Consider the following 13498-nt stretch of genomic DNA (forward strand, 5'->3'; position numbering starts at 1 on the left):
TTAGAATCATATTTCTTTAAGTACAAACTTTCAGCTATACGATGAATAAGGTCTGAGGATCTTTTTTTTCCTTTCTAATGTTTGTTTATTTTTGAGAGAGAGAGTATGAGTTGGGGAGGGGCAGAGAGAGGGAGACACAGAATCTGAAGCAGGCTCCAGGCCCTGAGCTGAAGCACAGAGCCTGACGCGGGGCTCGAACTCAAGAACTACGAGATCGTGGGGCGCCTGGGTGGCTCAGTTGGTTGAGCGACCGACTTCGGCTCAGGTCATGATCTCGCAGTTTGTGAGTTCGAGCCCCGCATCAGGCTCTGTGCTGACAGCTCAGAGCCTGGAGCCTACTTCAAATTCTATGTCTCCCCCTCTCTCTACCCCTCCCCTGCTCACGCTCTGTGTCTCTCTGTCTCTCAATAATAAATAAACATTAAAAAAAATTAAAAAAAAAAAAAAAAAAAAAGAACTACGAGATCGTGACCTGAGTTGAAGTCAGACGCTTATCTGACTGAGCCACCCAGGTGCCCCTTTAATTAAAAAAAAAAAAATTTAATGTTTTTATTCATTTTTGAGACATAGAACATGAACAGGGGAGGGGCAGAGAGAGAGGGAGACACAATCTGAAGCAGGCTCCAGGCTCTGAGTTGTCAGCACAGAGCCCGACATGGGGCCCAGACCCAAGAACCTCAAGATTATGACCTGAGCCAAAGTCCAACTTTGCTTAACCAACTGAGCCATCCAGGCACCCCTGAGGATCTTAGGTAAACATGATTATATCTGATAGCATTGTATTGTATAATTGAAATTTGCCAAGAGGGTAGAACCTACGTGTTCTCTCGCACACGAGAGAAACACGAGGTTCATTAAACCGATGGTAGAAATACTTTCACAATGCACACATACATCAAATAACCATGATGTCTCCTTTAAATATCTTACAATTTCAGGGGCTCCTGGGTGGCGCAGTCGGTTAAGCGTCCGACTTCAGCCAGGTCACGATCTCGCGGTCCAGGAGTTCGAGCCCCGCGTCAGGCTCTGGGCTGATGGCTCAGAGCCTGGAGCCTGTTTCCGATTCTGTGTCTCCCTCTCTCTCTGCCCCTCCCCCGTTCACGCTCTGTCTCTCTCTGTCCCAATAATAAATAAACGTTGAAAAAAAATTTTTTTTAATATCTTACAATTTTATATGTCAGTTGTACCTCAAGTAAGCTGAAATAAAGCAAAAATTAGAAAAATCAGATAAGCAAACAACAAAGAATAGACTTGTATTTCTTTAGCTTAAGCCCCCTGTTCTTGTTAAACTGTCAAGAACATTGGAGCTTCAGGTTCTGGGCATTTTGGTGGGGAGACTCTGGGAAAGACAACCGGAGGAGTTGGGGGGTCCAGAGTGTGCTTTGCAGAAGCCACACCAAGAGGTAGAGTTGAGGGAAGAGTGTCCAGGATAGAGAGAAAACAAACTTCACAAATCAGTAAGGGGCCTGCTTGCTCTGCATTTTGGGTTTCTTTTCTTTTTTCTTTTCCTTTTCCTTTTCTTCTTCTCCTTCTTCTCTTTCTTCTTCTCCTTCTCCTTTTTTTCTTGAGAGAGAGAGAGAAAAGAATCCTAAGCAGGCTCCACACTCAACGTGGAGCCCGATGTGGGACTCCATCCCACAACCTCTGGGATCATGACCTGAGCCAAAATCAAGACTTGGTTGCTCAAACAGCTGAGCCACCCTGGCGCCCCTTGGGTTTCTTTTAAAACTGGAAGCATTATCTTGTTTGTAAACAATATGTCCTAACGCCTTCAAGAAGTTATCGTACAAGGGCACCTGGCTCACATGGGCTCTTGATCTCGGGGTTGTGAGTTCGATCCCCACGTTGGGTGTAGAGCCTACTAGAAAAAATTTAAAGACATACATAACATTTATTCATACGTAAATACTTTAAAAATAGGAAGTGATTGTACAGTTTATGATGGAGATGCCTGCTCTGGGAACCCGAGAAGACTGTGCACGGGCTCACCGTGTGGGTGCGGTTTGAACTGCATCTTCTGGAGAGAGTCCATAGCTTCCGTGAGAATCAGAGAGTTCTGAGGAGGCGGAGCCAGGAGACCTGGCCTGAGTCTCTGAAGCATTCACAGTTCAGGGTCAGTGGCGCCTTTACCCCCGCCCCCCCCCCCCCCCCCCCCCAGGGCCCAGGCACTGAGGCAGACCGGCCTGCTCTAGGACTCGGCTGCCCATCCCAGGCTTTGAAAGGCCCTTCTGCCATCATGTGAGCCCCATCCTTCAAAAGGCTTTGTGCCTCCTTTGGGCTTAGGAAAGAAAAGCTAACAGTTGTTCTGGCCATCAAAGTAGACCCTTAGAAAAATACAGAGAAATGTAGCGAAGGAAATAAAAATCAGTCATAATCCTGCTAACGAATTTTGAGGTGTTCCCTTCCAGGTTTTCTCCTTTCCTTTTGTGCCCTTTTTTAAATGTTTATTTATTTATTTGGGGAGAGAGAGAGAGTGGGGAGGGGGCAGAGAGAGAGAGAGAATCCCAAGCAGGCTCTGTGCTGCCAGACCCCGACGCGGGGCTCGAACCCACAAACCATGAGATCGTGACCTGAGCCGAAGTCGGACCCTTAACCGACTGAGCCACCCAGACGCCCCTCTTGTGTAGTTTTTAAGAGAGAGTTGAGATCACAGCGTGTCTATGAATAGAGCCCTTTTCACTTAACATTCCATCATAATCCTCTTGCTTGCCATTAAAAAGCCTTCATTAGCATCGCGTTCAGCGGCTTAACGACGTTCTGTTGTACGTCCATGCTAGAACTAACACCCCCATTCTTCTCGCGTTGGGCATTTGCATCGTTCCTAGCCTTTTGCTCTAATAAATAATTCAGTGAGAAGCCTCTTTGGGCAAGAGGCCGTGCTCACGTTTGAGATCATTTCTCTATGATAGATTTCTAGAAGTCTCTTGTGCGTCGCGAGGATACCGGGAGGTAAGAGGTTGCTGAGACCCGCCCGCGAAGCGCGGACGTTGCTGACGACCACGGGCGGTGAGGCCGGGCCAGGCCGCAAGTTTGCCGGGCTCCTGCCCGGAGCTCGACGCACCTCTGGGTGCCGTGGGCCGAGTGGAGACTTAGGAAGTCAGAACCAGTCTTTATCTCTGAGATTGTGGCTGTGTGGTGTGGACTCACAGCGCACAGAAATAGCCTCAAGGAAGAGGGTCCCGTGTCTCAGATCCTTGGGGCAGCCAGGCACGAGTTTCAGAGCCCGATAGGGGCTTTTGGTGTGTGTTCACCCGGCATTTTCTGGAAAAGGAGCTTTCATCACCTCAGGATCTTCCATCTGTAGAGCTGCGAAGCCTCACCCACTTAGTGACGGTTTGGGGTGTGCGGATGGGAAGTTAAATGAATTTTCTCCATTTATTTTTTCTTTTACTGTTTCATTCTATGGTTTTGGTTTTTTTTTATAATAGAAAAAATACGGTAAACTTCTCATGTGCCATTAAGATGACCGTCTGCGGGGGGGGGGGGGGGGGGGGGGGCGCCTGGGTGACTCAGTTGGTTAAGTTGGTCCGACTCTTGGTTTCGGCTCAGGTCATGATCTTGCGGTTTGTGGGTCCGAGCCCGGCATCGGGCTCTGTGCTGACAGCTTCGGGTTCTGTGTCTCCCTCTCTCTCTGCCCTTCCCCCCACTTGCACTCGCTCTCTCTCTCTCTCTCTCTCTCTCAAAAATAAATAAGTATTAAAAAAAAAAAAGACAGGGTCCTGGCTAGGGCGACCTTGAGGTTAGGGGGCAGGAGAGGCCATCGCCCACACCCAGCAGGCGCCAGGCAGATATTGGCAGCATGAGTCACCGGTCCGTGCAGCGACCTACCAATCCGTTCGCATATAAATCTGCTCCTGCCAGCACAAGCCACTGTTACGTGAGCCTGCTGCCTACAGGATCGTGTTATCAGAACATGATGTGTTGTAAGCGTGTGGCATTTTTGGTAATACCCACCAGCGTTTTCTCATCCCTGTGCCAAAGCCTCAGCCCTCAACTGGTTGCTAAGAGTTAAAGGCGCTTCTTACTGGTCATTCCTGGTCATCCGAAGAGCCAGCCAGCTCTGCCAACATGGAAAAGTCAAGGAGACTTTTCCAACATGGAAAAGTCAAGTGGTCACTGCGTGGCTTCTGGCCCTTTCCCTGCGGGGCCAGAATGAAACGTGCATGTGGCAATGGACAGCCATCACGCATATTTATTTTCTACAACCTGTTCTGACCACGTCTGTCGTTTGGCCATGAGAGCCACGTTCTAGGGTGCGGGCTTGTCCGGGCATCTCCGCTGGACAGACGCCTACAGTTGCAGGACTTCCACAGAACCCGATCTCAGTTCAGCTTGTCGTTAGAGTTCATGGATTCTGTCAGGTTGAGTGCCAACAGCCAGCACAGCTGTGTCTCATTGCTCCGTTTCCCTTGTGGATGTCCCCTGTCTGTGGGATCTCCCCTGTCTGGAGAGTACAGGTCTCTACTGGAAGGGTCTATGTGCAGAGTATCTAACACTTGACTGCTTCTATAGGTTTAGCTGACTCATTTTTCTTCCCTTGACTCTGGGCTTCTACAGAATAAATCCCTTTCCCACTGATTGCCACTCTCCTTCCCTTTGATCTTTTGTCTTCTCCAGACCCAGAATCACTTAGTCTCCCGAAGGGCTTGAATCTACCTGTAATTTTTGCACCCATTACAGTCATCATATCAAGCCTCATTGTTATTTGGCCCCAGGTGCATTGGCCAAAAGCACGGAACCCCACCATGAGACAGATGACAGGCACCGGCCACTGCACACCCCTCAGATCCAGGGACTACCCACTCTCCCCACCCACCCACCCCCCCCGCCCCGGTAAAGAGCAGAAACACCTCAACAAACGTATGTCTGACCACTGCCAGCCCTAATCCATAATACAAAAGAAACAAGCAGGTAACTTTCAAAATGTAATCCTTTGTTGGTGGTTGTAGGAGAGAGAGCTAAGTGTTTAGACCTTCAGAGGATATCATTAAGAAATTCTTCCTCATATTTAATCAGACTTGCCTTGGCTATGACTTAAGCTTACATATTCCGGTTCTGTCCAGACAGAGACACTCTTCTCTTCCCTACGTATGATATTTCTAATAATATATTTTTTAAAGTTTTCATTTATTTATTTTTGAAAGAGAAAGCATGAATGGGAGAGGGACAGAGAGAGAGGGAGAGAGAGAGAATCCCAAGCAGGCTCCACACTGTCAGCACAGAGACCAATGCGGGGCTCAAACCCACAAACCACGAGATCATGACCTGAGCCGAACTTGGGGACATTTATGCGACTGAGCCTCCCAGGCGCCCCTCCAGTGATACATTTTTAATAAATTATATTTTATAAACTAAAGCTATAAAACAGTTCATAGGTAGATATTTTTAATAAGACATGTAAGATGATCTTGTCTACTTCAATAGGACTTATATTTTATATTTAAATATTTTATTTAAAAAAATTTTAATGTGTATTTATTTTTGAGAGAGAAAGAGACAGGGTGTGAATGGGGTGGGGGAAGAGGGAGAGGGAGACACAGAATCTTAAGCAGACTCCAGACTCTGAGCTGTCAGCACAGAGCCCCACAAACTGTGAGATCGTGACCTGGGCTGAAGTCACTTAACCCACTGAGCCACCCAGGTGCCCCTATTTAAATAGTTTAGATTTATCAATATTTGACAAGGAACATATGTTTGTATATAAAATGTCCTAGACTTCTAGACACAAAGCATGAAATGAGGTGTTTTATATTCTATATTGATGTATATTGAAAAATCTCTCCGGGGCGCCTGGGTGGCTCAGGGGGTTAAGCCTCCGACCTCTGCTCAGATCACGATCACCCGGTTTGGGGGCCCAAGCCCTATGCCGGGCTCTGTGCTGACAGCTCAGAGCCTGGAGCCTGCTCCCCATTGTGTGTCTCCCTCCCTCTCTCTCTCTCTCTCTCTCTCTCTGCCCCTCCCCGACTCACACTCTGTCTCTCTCTCCCAAAATAAATAAACATTAAAAAAAAAAATCTCCAAAATAGAGCCTATTTAACTATATTAAAATAAGCTAATATTTAGTTGATTTAATTTGGCTTCATACTGAAGGAATTCGACTCAAATATTTAATTATACTGTAGAGTAGATCTTAAACATACCTTAGGTTCTATTACTTTTGCCTAAATAACTGGCGCTACGGGCTCTTTTCAGACTGGAAAGCGGGGATCAGGTCAGGTCTGGCGCGCTCGCTGCAAGGTTAGCATCCGGGGGCCACAGCGCCCCCTACCGCCGCGCACGCCCGCGCCCTCATGGCTGTCTTTGCTCCCGCCCCGCAGGCATCGGCAAGAACGTCATCTGCGACCGCACGGCCACCCCGCTGGACGCCTTCCGCATGATGTCGGCCGCCCACTACTACCCCAAGCTCATGAGCATCATGGGCAACGTGCTGCGCTTCCTGCCGGCCTTCGTGCGCATGAAGCAGCTCATCGAGGAGGGCTACGTGGGCGAGCTGCTGGTGTGCGAGGTGCAGGTGCACGGCGGCAGCCTGCTGGGCAAGAAGTACAACTGGAGCTGCGACGACCTGATGGGCGGCGGCGGCCTGCACTCGGTGGGCACCTACATCATCGACCTGCTCACCTTCCTGACCGGCCAGAAGGCCGTCAAGGTCCACGGGCTGCTCAAGACCTTCGTCAAGCAGACGGACCACATCAAGGGCATCCGCCAGATCACCAGCGACGACTTCTGCACCTTCCAGATGGTGCTGGAGGGCGGCGTGTGCTGCACCGTCACCCTCAACTTCAACGTGCCGGGCGAGTTCAAGCAGGACGTGACCGTGGTGGGCTCGGCCGGGCGCCTCCTGGCGGTGGGCACGGACCTGTACGGGCAGCGCAACAGCGCCCCCGAGCAGGAGCTGCTGCTGCAGGACGCCACGCCCGTCAGCAACTCCCTGCTGCCCGAGAAGGCCTTCAGCGACATCCCCGCGCCCTACCTGCGCGGCACCATCAAGATGATGCAGGCCGTGCGCCAGGCCTTCCAGGACCAGGACGACCGGCGCACGTGGGACGGGCGGCCGCTCACCATGGCCGCCACCTTCGACGACTGCCTGTACGCCCTGTGCGTGGTGGACACCATCAAGAGGTCCAGCCAGACGGGCGAGTGGCAGAACATTGCCATCATGACGGAGGAGCCCGAGCTGAGCCCCGCCTACCTGATCAGCGAGGCCATGCGCCGGAGCAGGATGTCCCTGTACTGTTAGCACGGACTGGGGGACCCAGGGGGACTCAGGTCTTCAGCGTGGAGCCCGGAGAGGGGGAGGGCGTGCTGGGGCAGAGGTGGCCGCGAGGAGTGCGGGGGCGGGAAGGTGGAGGGGCAGGGTGAGTTAAGCGGCCCCTGGGAAGGTGAACCCCCAGCCTGGGTGAGGGGCACCTAATAAGACTGTCAGCTGGCCGAGCCAACAGCCCGGGAGTGTTCAGGGGGCCTGTTCTTCCCGAGATCACCCCTGCGGGGCGTTTGCATGAGGAGGAGGTGGCTTAGCCTCTGTGGCCCCCTTACCATGAGAAGCAAAGAGGGGGTGCTTTCCTCCTCCCTCAGCCCTCCCCTACCCATCGGCCTCCTTGGCAAGCCAAATGCTCCCGCGACCCAGTGGCCAGCTCAGTGGGTGCCGGCTTCCCGGCCACCTGCCTCTGGCGGGAGAAGGCAAATCCTCACCCGTCCGCAGAAGCCTGTTAGTCTGGGGGGAGGCGGGGGTGCAGTGGGCTAATGAGAAAGCTCAAATTCCGGAAGGCCACTTAAAATATCTGGAGGAAAAACTACTTGGTAGCAGAGTGAACAGTGTGCTTGATTGATTGGTTGTCCTCATAGGAAGTGGGAGGGTGTGTCTTCCTAATTGGTACCTTGCCCTGCGCCCCGCCCCCAGGTGGGATAAGGGAGAGCCCGGAATAGCAAGTAAGCCCAGAGGAGAGCACCAGAACGCAGGCTGTGTGGAAGCAGAGTAGGCCGAGAATAAACAATAGCCCTTTGGGTTTGGCATCAATTACAAAGCGGCGGGGAGCTGCCTTTAATCCTGTTTCCGGTGGGGTAGAACTAAGTGCAAAGGGATGTGGTGCTCAAGTGTCCTCTCCGGTGGCTCTCCAGTCAAGGGCACAGCCTGAATGGGTCAGACTACAAGCTCCCGAGCCACCCTCGCATGCTGCGGGCCCCATTTGTTGCAGTGGGGTTGTCCCAGCAGATGGGAAAGGGAGCCAGCCCTTGGCGGGCTTTGGCCTCCAACACCCGTGTCTCCTACCAAGCCGGTAAAGGACTTTTAGGAGATTCACCCGGCTTTGTGAATTTAAAAGGGAAGCCTTCGGTTCCACGCAGATATAATCGTCTTCCCTTAAAAAAAAAGAAAAAAGAAAATGTCAGGGGTGTTTCCTTAGCTTTGACCTTTGCTTTCAGGATTCTGACACCTGCAAGTTTTTGAATGGGTATTAAAACAGAAGGACAATTAAGGGACATCACTTTCAGTGTTTCTAATATGGGGTGTTAGAGCCACGGAGGAGTATCTTCACGTAGGGTTGAGAAGGGTCACGTTGGGGGAAAAAACGTGTTTTTCCCCTCCTTGGTCTCTTGTCTCCCTTGTCACACCCTGATTACAGAGAGCTATTACTGGAGATGACAGACGGCTGCAGGCTTGGAGTGGGGTGGTTGCAAAGGGGAACTGTTAGAGATGCACATACACACGCACGCGCGCGCGCGCACACACACACACACACACACACACACACACACACAAGGGTTTGTCAGTCCTCACCACCACCAAATGTCGCTGAAATAGCTCTTAAAAATTCAGACCTCTCTTGAAAGAAACACCAAGTCAAACATTTTGAAACTGGGAAATTATCCTTAATCCTTCACCCCCCCCCCCCCCATTAGACACTTGTCAGGGTTGACTGGGGAAGACGAGAACTTCTGAATCTCCATAGCTTTTGTTCATAGGTCACAGAAACCCAACGGTTGTCTTTGGCACACACCTGAGGTTTAGACGTCTTTTCAGATGACTGGCAGTAGGGGTAGAAGGGAATTTAAGGGGCCGAGAGCCCCTCCCAACCCCCCCCCCAGGCTCTGAGGAGGCAGAATCTGGAAATGAACAGTATATATAGTCCATTGTATTCTCCATTCTCCTCCCAGGGTCAATACACTGTGATGCCCAGGCTGCCCGGAGGGTGCTTGGCGGGCATGTCCAAACACCGCAGGAATGTTGGGTCATTTTCCAGCCCAGTGAGGAAGGATTGCCTTCCCCAGAAGAGTCACCCCACTGCTGCAACACGGCTAGGCGAGTCAGCCGGAACTCTCCAGGGTATGTTACGGTCCCTGACATCATTACTTCGTGGTGAGCATGCTGGCTGTCGTAGCTACCAACTCAAAACCAGAGATTTGGTAGCATGGATGTGCCCCAGTAATAGTGGGAGCAGACGGCCGTGCCGTGGACTCTGTCGGTTCAGGTTCTCCTAAATTGCCTTCTGAAGAAATAACTTTTGTAGGAACTGAGTGGAAAAAAAAATTTTTTTTTTTCTATCTAGCCTGAAAGGCTGTAATTAAAGATGAAGGGAAAGAAAACTTAGATTAAACTCTATGGGTCTCATTTTTCTAAGTCGTTTATAATCTAAGTAGGGATATTCCAGGGGGTTTAATTTTATGTTTCTGTACTTAACCCAAAGACTTGGGAAGTTGTTTTTATTTTCTTCCAGAGGCCTCTGAGTCCTGTGATAAATAGTGTCTAAAACACAGATTCTCGTGTGAGGCTAGGGGATATAGAAAGAATATATATTCTTTAACAGAAGCATGAAAAATATTTTAGTGAGTGTTCTCAAATCCTACCTACTGAAATGCATGTAGCAGGTAGACACAGGAACGAGAGGAAGAAAAGACCTAGGTAGTTCCTTTTTTAAATACAAAAATTCCCGGAGATGAGTTTAAGGTATTTCTTTCGTGCTCTTTTTAGCCCCGAACTACCACTTGGCAAACCTCGATTGCGAGCCGCAGCGGGCAGCTGAGATCTCAAGCTCCCCACGGGGCTCGCTGGGGCCAAGCCCCAACGCCGACTCGTGCGCTCTGGGGTCTGGGTTCCGTCAGCACCACTTTGACCCAGGGTGAAGCCCCGAGCAGCGATCCGGCCCTTGTCTGCTTTGGTTACTGTGTTTCAAAGATCCGGTGTCCCAGAGGCACCGCCCTTAGGGTCTCACATTTAGTCCCTGCGGCTTGATTTGTTCCCGTTTTTCTGGGGACGCACGCCTCTGGTCCTGGAAACGTTGGCTCGTGCCACTGATTGGGGGGGGGGTGGGCATCACGGGTTCTCACCTGGCATTCACAAGGGCTGGGGACGCTCTGGGCTTATTTGAAAAGTTTGGATTCTCTTGAGTGCTCTTCTGGAGAGCAAGTCTATGACCACCGTCAGCTTTTCTCTGACGCCCCCTCTCGGGGGGAGAGACGTCGCAGGGTACCACACACACTCCTGATCTACTAGGCGGGAAATACCTGTGTGTCACATGTACGTGGACCCTGCGGTGGCAGCCGTGGCTGACTCCGCTTGAAGCTGAGCTTCTCCCGGCCCCCTTCTCCCGTCTGCAGAGAGCCATCCAAGCATCCGCTGTGCACCAACATTTCTTGATCATCCACCGTGCGCAGGGTATTTTAGGTGAATGATCTCGCTTAATGCGCTCAGCAACCCCGAGGCATTGGCTCTCGTTCTTCCCATTACACACGTGAGAAAATCGAGGCTCTGAAAGGAAGAGTGACTTGCGCACAGTCACCCGGGTCCAAAGCTTGTCTTCTCCAAACCACGCTGCCTCCCACGGAGAGAGGTGCGTCCCCCCGAAGTTGTCACCAGGCAGAAAAGCACTCCTGGCTGAACACTGAGGGGGGGGCTGTCCTCACGCCCTGTGGCGCATCCTGGACTCATGCCGGGTGTGACTTGTGTGGGGCTCTACACCACTGCGGTCCGTACCCCCCCGCCGAGCAGAATGCCACATTTGATGTTCTGCCAGCAGGTTCCTGACAGGGCTGCGAAGAGAAGTAGTCGGTGTTTCTGCCCCTTCCAAAATGGAAAGAGCACTCAGCTTCCTTCCTTGAAAATCGACTTGCTGAGTCGATTTCCATCGTCGGTGATGCAGCAAACCGAGGAGCTGGGGATTTTCAAGACGTCATTGGCCGACCGTCATAGGTGGCCTTGGATCTTGCCCTTGGTGGTCTAACAGCGGCACGTGTTCTTCTCAGGGGGTGGGGCTTTTCCAGTTCATTTGCTTGTGGCTCCGATTTTACCTGTGCGTTTTGCCTTCACACCTGCGCACTCTGTCAACTCTCTTCATCTTGGCTCAGAGCCGCAGCTGTTGAATTTGACCTGGGTCGGAAATTAGGTCTCCGGGAGGATCGCCTTTTATTGTGGTGGGGTTGGGGGGGGGGGGGGGGGAATGGCAGCACGCTGGGGAGACATCCCGGGGAGGAAGGAGCTCTGTTTGTCTCTGAAGGGATGTCAGAGCCCCGGGTACTCACATCCTGTTGTCACAGCCCCGAGAGGTTCGGTGACAGCAGAGGTCACCCCCGCTTCTTCGGACCTGCATTCTAAGTCCCTTGCGGCTGCACATAGCACCGTCAGGGCTCTCAGATGGGGACAGGGAGGCAGAGAGGTGAAATGACTCGTCTGAGGTCCCCCGGCTAGTGGGTGAACGAGCGACAATTACAATTCAGACCTGTGACGACCGTGTTCGCCCAGCTGCTGTGGTTGCATCCATTTCTTAGCAACTCCATTAGGTCTTGAATGTCCTCAGAAACTGGCTGCTCTGCGTTTCCATCGTGATCGTGGTGCGAACAGTTATCCGTAGTCGGTGTTCTACGTGGCAAGGATGGGGGACGCAACACCACCTTTGGGGTTTCCCGGGGCCCGCTCTGCTTCTGTCGCCCTCCGCTCCCCTCCTAGGTGCAGAGTCAGGCCTCCTGCTTCACCTGTTGCCTCCTATTTGTTGGCCATCAGAGCCCTGAAGTTTTACAGGGCGGAAGCCATGACCTTGGAGAGCTCGTTGAAAACAAACTCTCAGAGCCCGTGCGCTCCAGTCCTTTTTGGGACAGGGAGGAGGGGAGGGGGGCCATGAAAGGAAAGCCGTGTGCGTTTGCAGTGCGGCTTCAGTCTTAAGCAGCAGCTGGCATGTTCTACCTGGCCTGTCCGCACCCCCCACCCCCACCCCTGCCGCTGCCCCCCCCCCGCCTCCCCCCCCCCCAGGCAGGGAAGCCGGCCAATGGCAGTGCTGAGTCTCCAGGGACGACCCTGACTGAGTCGGGCTCCCAGGACCTCCCGCAAGAGGAGCGAAGTCCTCCCGCGCTGCCGTCACGGGTGATGAGCTCGGTGGTCTGAGCCTGGAGGTGAGGCCAGCACCGTAGCCAAGTGACCACAGCCGTTAGCAGCGGAAGGCGGTGGCCTCCTGAGCCTTCTCTTCCCCAGGTCAGTCCCTATTTCCTGGAGCGAGGGCCCCCGAAGCCCCTGGCTCTTGGCCAGGCTACTAAAGTGTTGCACTGCTGAACCATCTTGAATCTGTTGTGCCCTCTTTTTGCTGAAACCAGCAGCAAGTAGAGTAATCCCAAGACGCGTCGCATGCAGTAGTAGCTCTCCGCTTAGTGAAGCGTCAAAAGCTGGCCTGGGCCAGTGTGGGCAGGGCCTACCGCGTAGCCGTAGGGTCGTGCTGTTTCTGTCACTCCCCGTCCTGATCTCTGCTGTCCTCTGCAGCCGTCACAAGGGCTAAGCCGTTGGATGAGCCCCCATGGTTTCTCCTTATAAACGCAATGACCTACCTGTGACTCTGGTCTAACCCCAGGTTGAGAAACAAAACAAAAGCAAGTGACCCCACCAGCTACTTTGTGCCCCTCCTTCTCCTTCAGGCATCCGAACATATTTAAATATATTTAGTATTCTGCCCTGTGCCTTGCCCAGGGGAGGGAGAAGTTTCTAGCAATTATGGCTTTCTGTTTGCTGCCTGGTGCTTTTACTACTTCTTTTTCTTCTTTTTCTTTTTTTTTTTTTAACCCAAATTACATTTGTTTGGTTGGTATTGTCAAGTATGTATTTATTGTGTTTTACAAACATGAGTATATATATATATGTATGTATATGTATAAAACCAAACATATATAAAAAGTCAAGGCATGTATACTAGATATTTTAAAGAGTTATTTATCAAGGGGAAAAGATGTGTGTTATACAGTAAACAGAGTCTATATTTTATATATAATGTAGATAGCAAAAAATAGCTTATAAATTATAGAAGGTTTTGGTTTTCTTTTTTTATTATTATTAAAGGCAAAAAGAAAAAGGAAAAAAAAAAGGACAATGAATGCAACTGTTTGTAGTGTTTTTAAGGCCAAACTTACTGTGGGAGGAGATGGTCCCTGCGGTGGAGCGGGGGGGGGGGGGGGGGGGGGGGGGGGCGGTCCTTGGGCCACGCAGTCTGAGCTGCAGACCCAGGAGCTGATAGATGCCCACTGTTGCTGC

At 51.5% G+C, this 13498-nt stretch overlaps 1 protein-coding gene across 1 annotated transcript in view; it reads left to right on the forward strand.

Annotated features, from left to right (window-relative positions):
• GFOD1 (glucose-fructose oxidoreductase domain containing 1) overlaps positions 1–13074 on the forward strand; it is a 119323-nt gene extending 106249 nt beyond the window's left edge. The window contains exon 2 of the mRNA XM_047858288.1: positions 6318–13074. Coding sequence (XP_047714244.1) covers positions 6318–7237 — 920 coding nt within the window. The 3' untranslated portion in view covers positions 7238–13074. The remainder of the gene's footprint in view (positions 1–6317) is intronic.
• The last annotated feature ends 424 nt before the right edge of the window (positions 13075–13498 follow it).

Source organism: Prionailurus viverrinus, chromosome B2 (assembly GCF_022837055.1).
Source record: "Prionailurus viverrinus isolate Anna chromosome B2, UM_Priviv_1.0, whole genome shotgun sequence".
Taxonomy (NCBI): domain Eukaryota; kingdom Metazoa; phylum Chordata; class Mammalia; order Carnivora; family Felidae; genus Prionailurus; species Prionailurus viverrinus.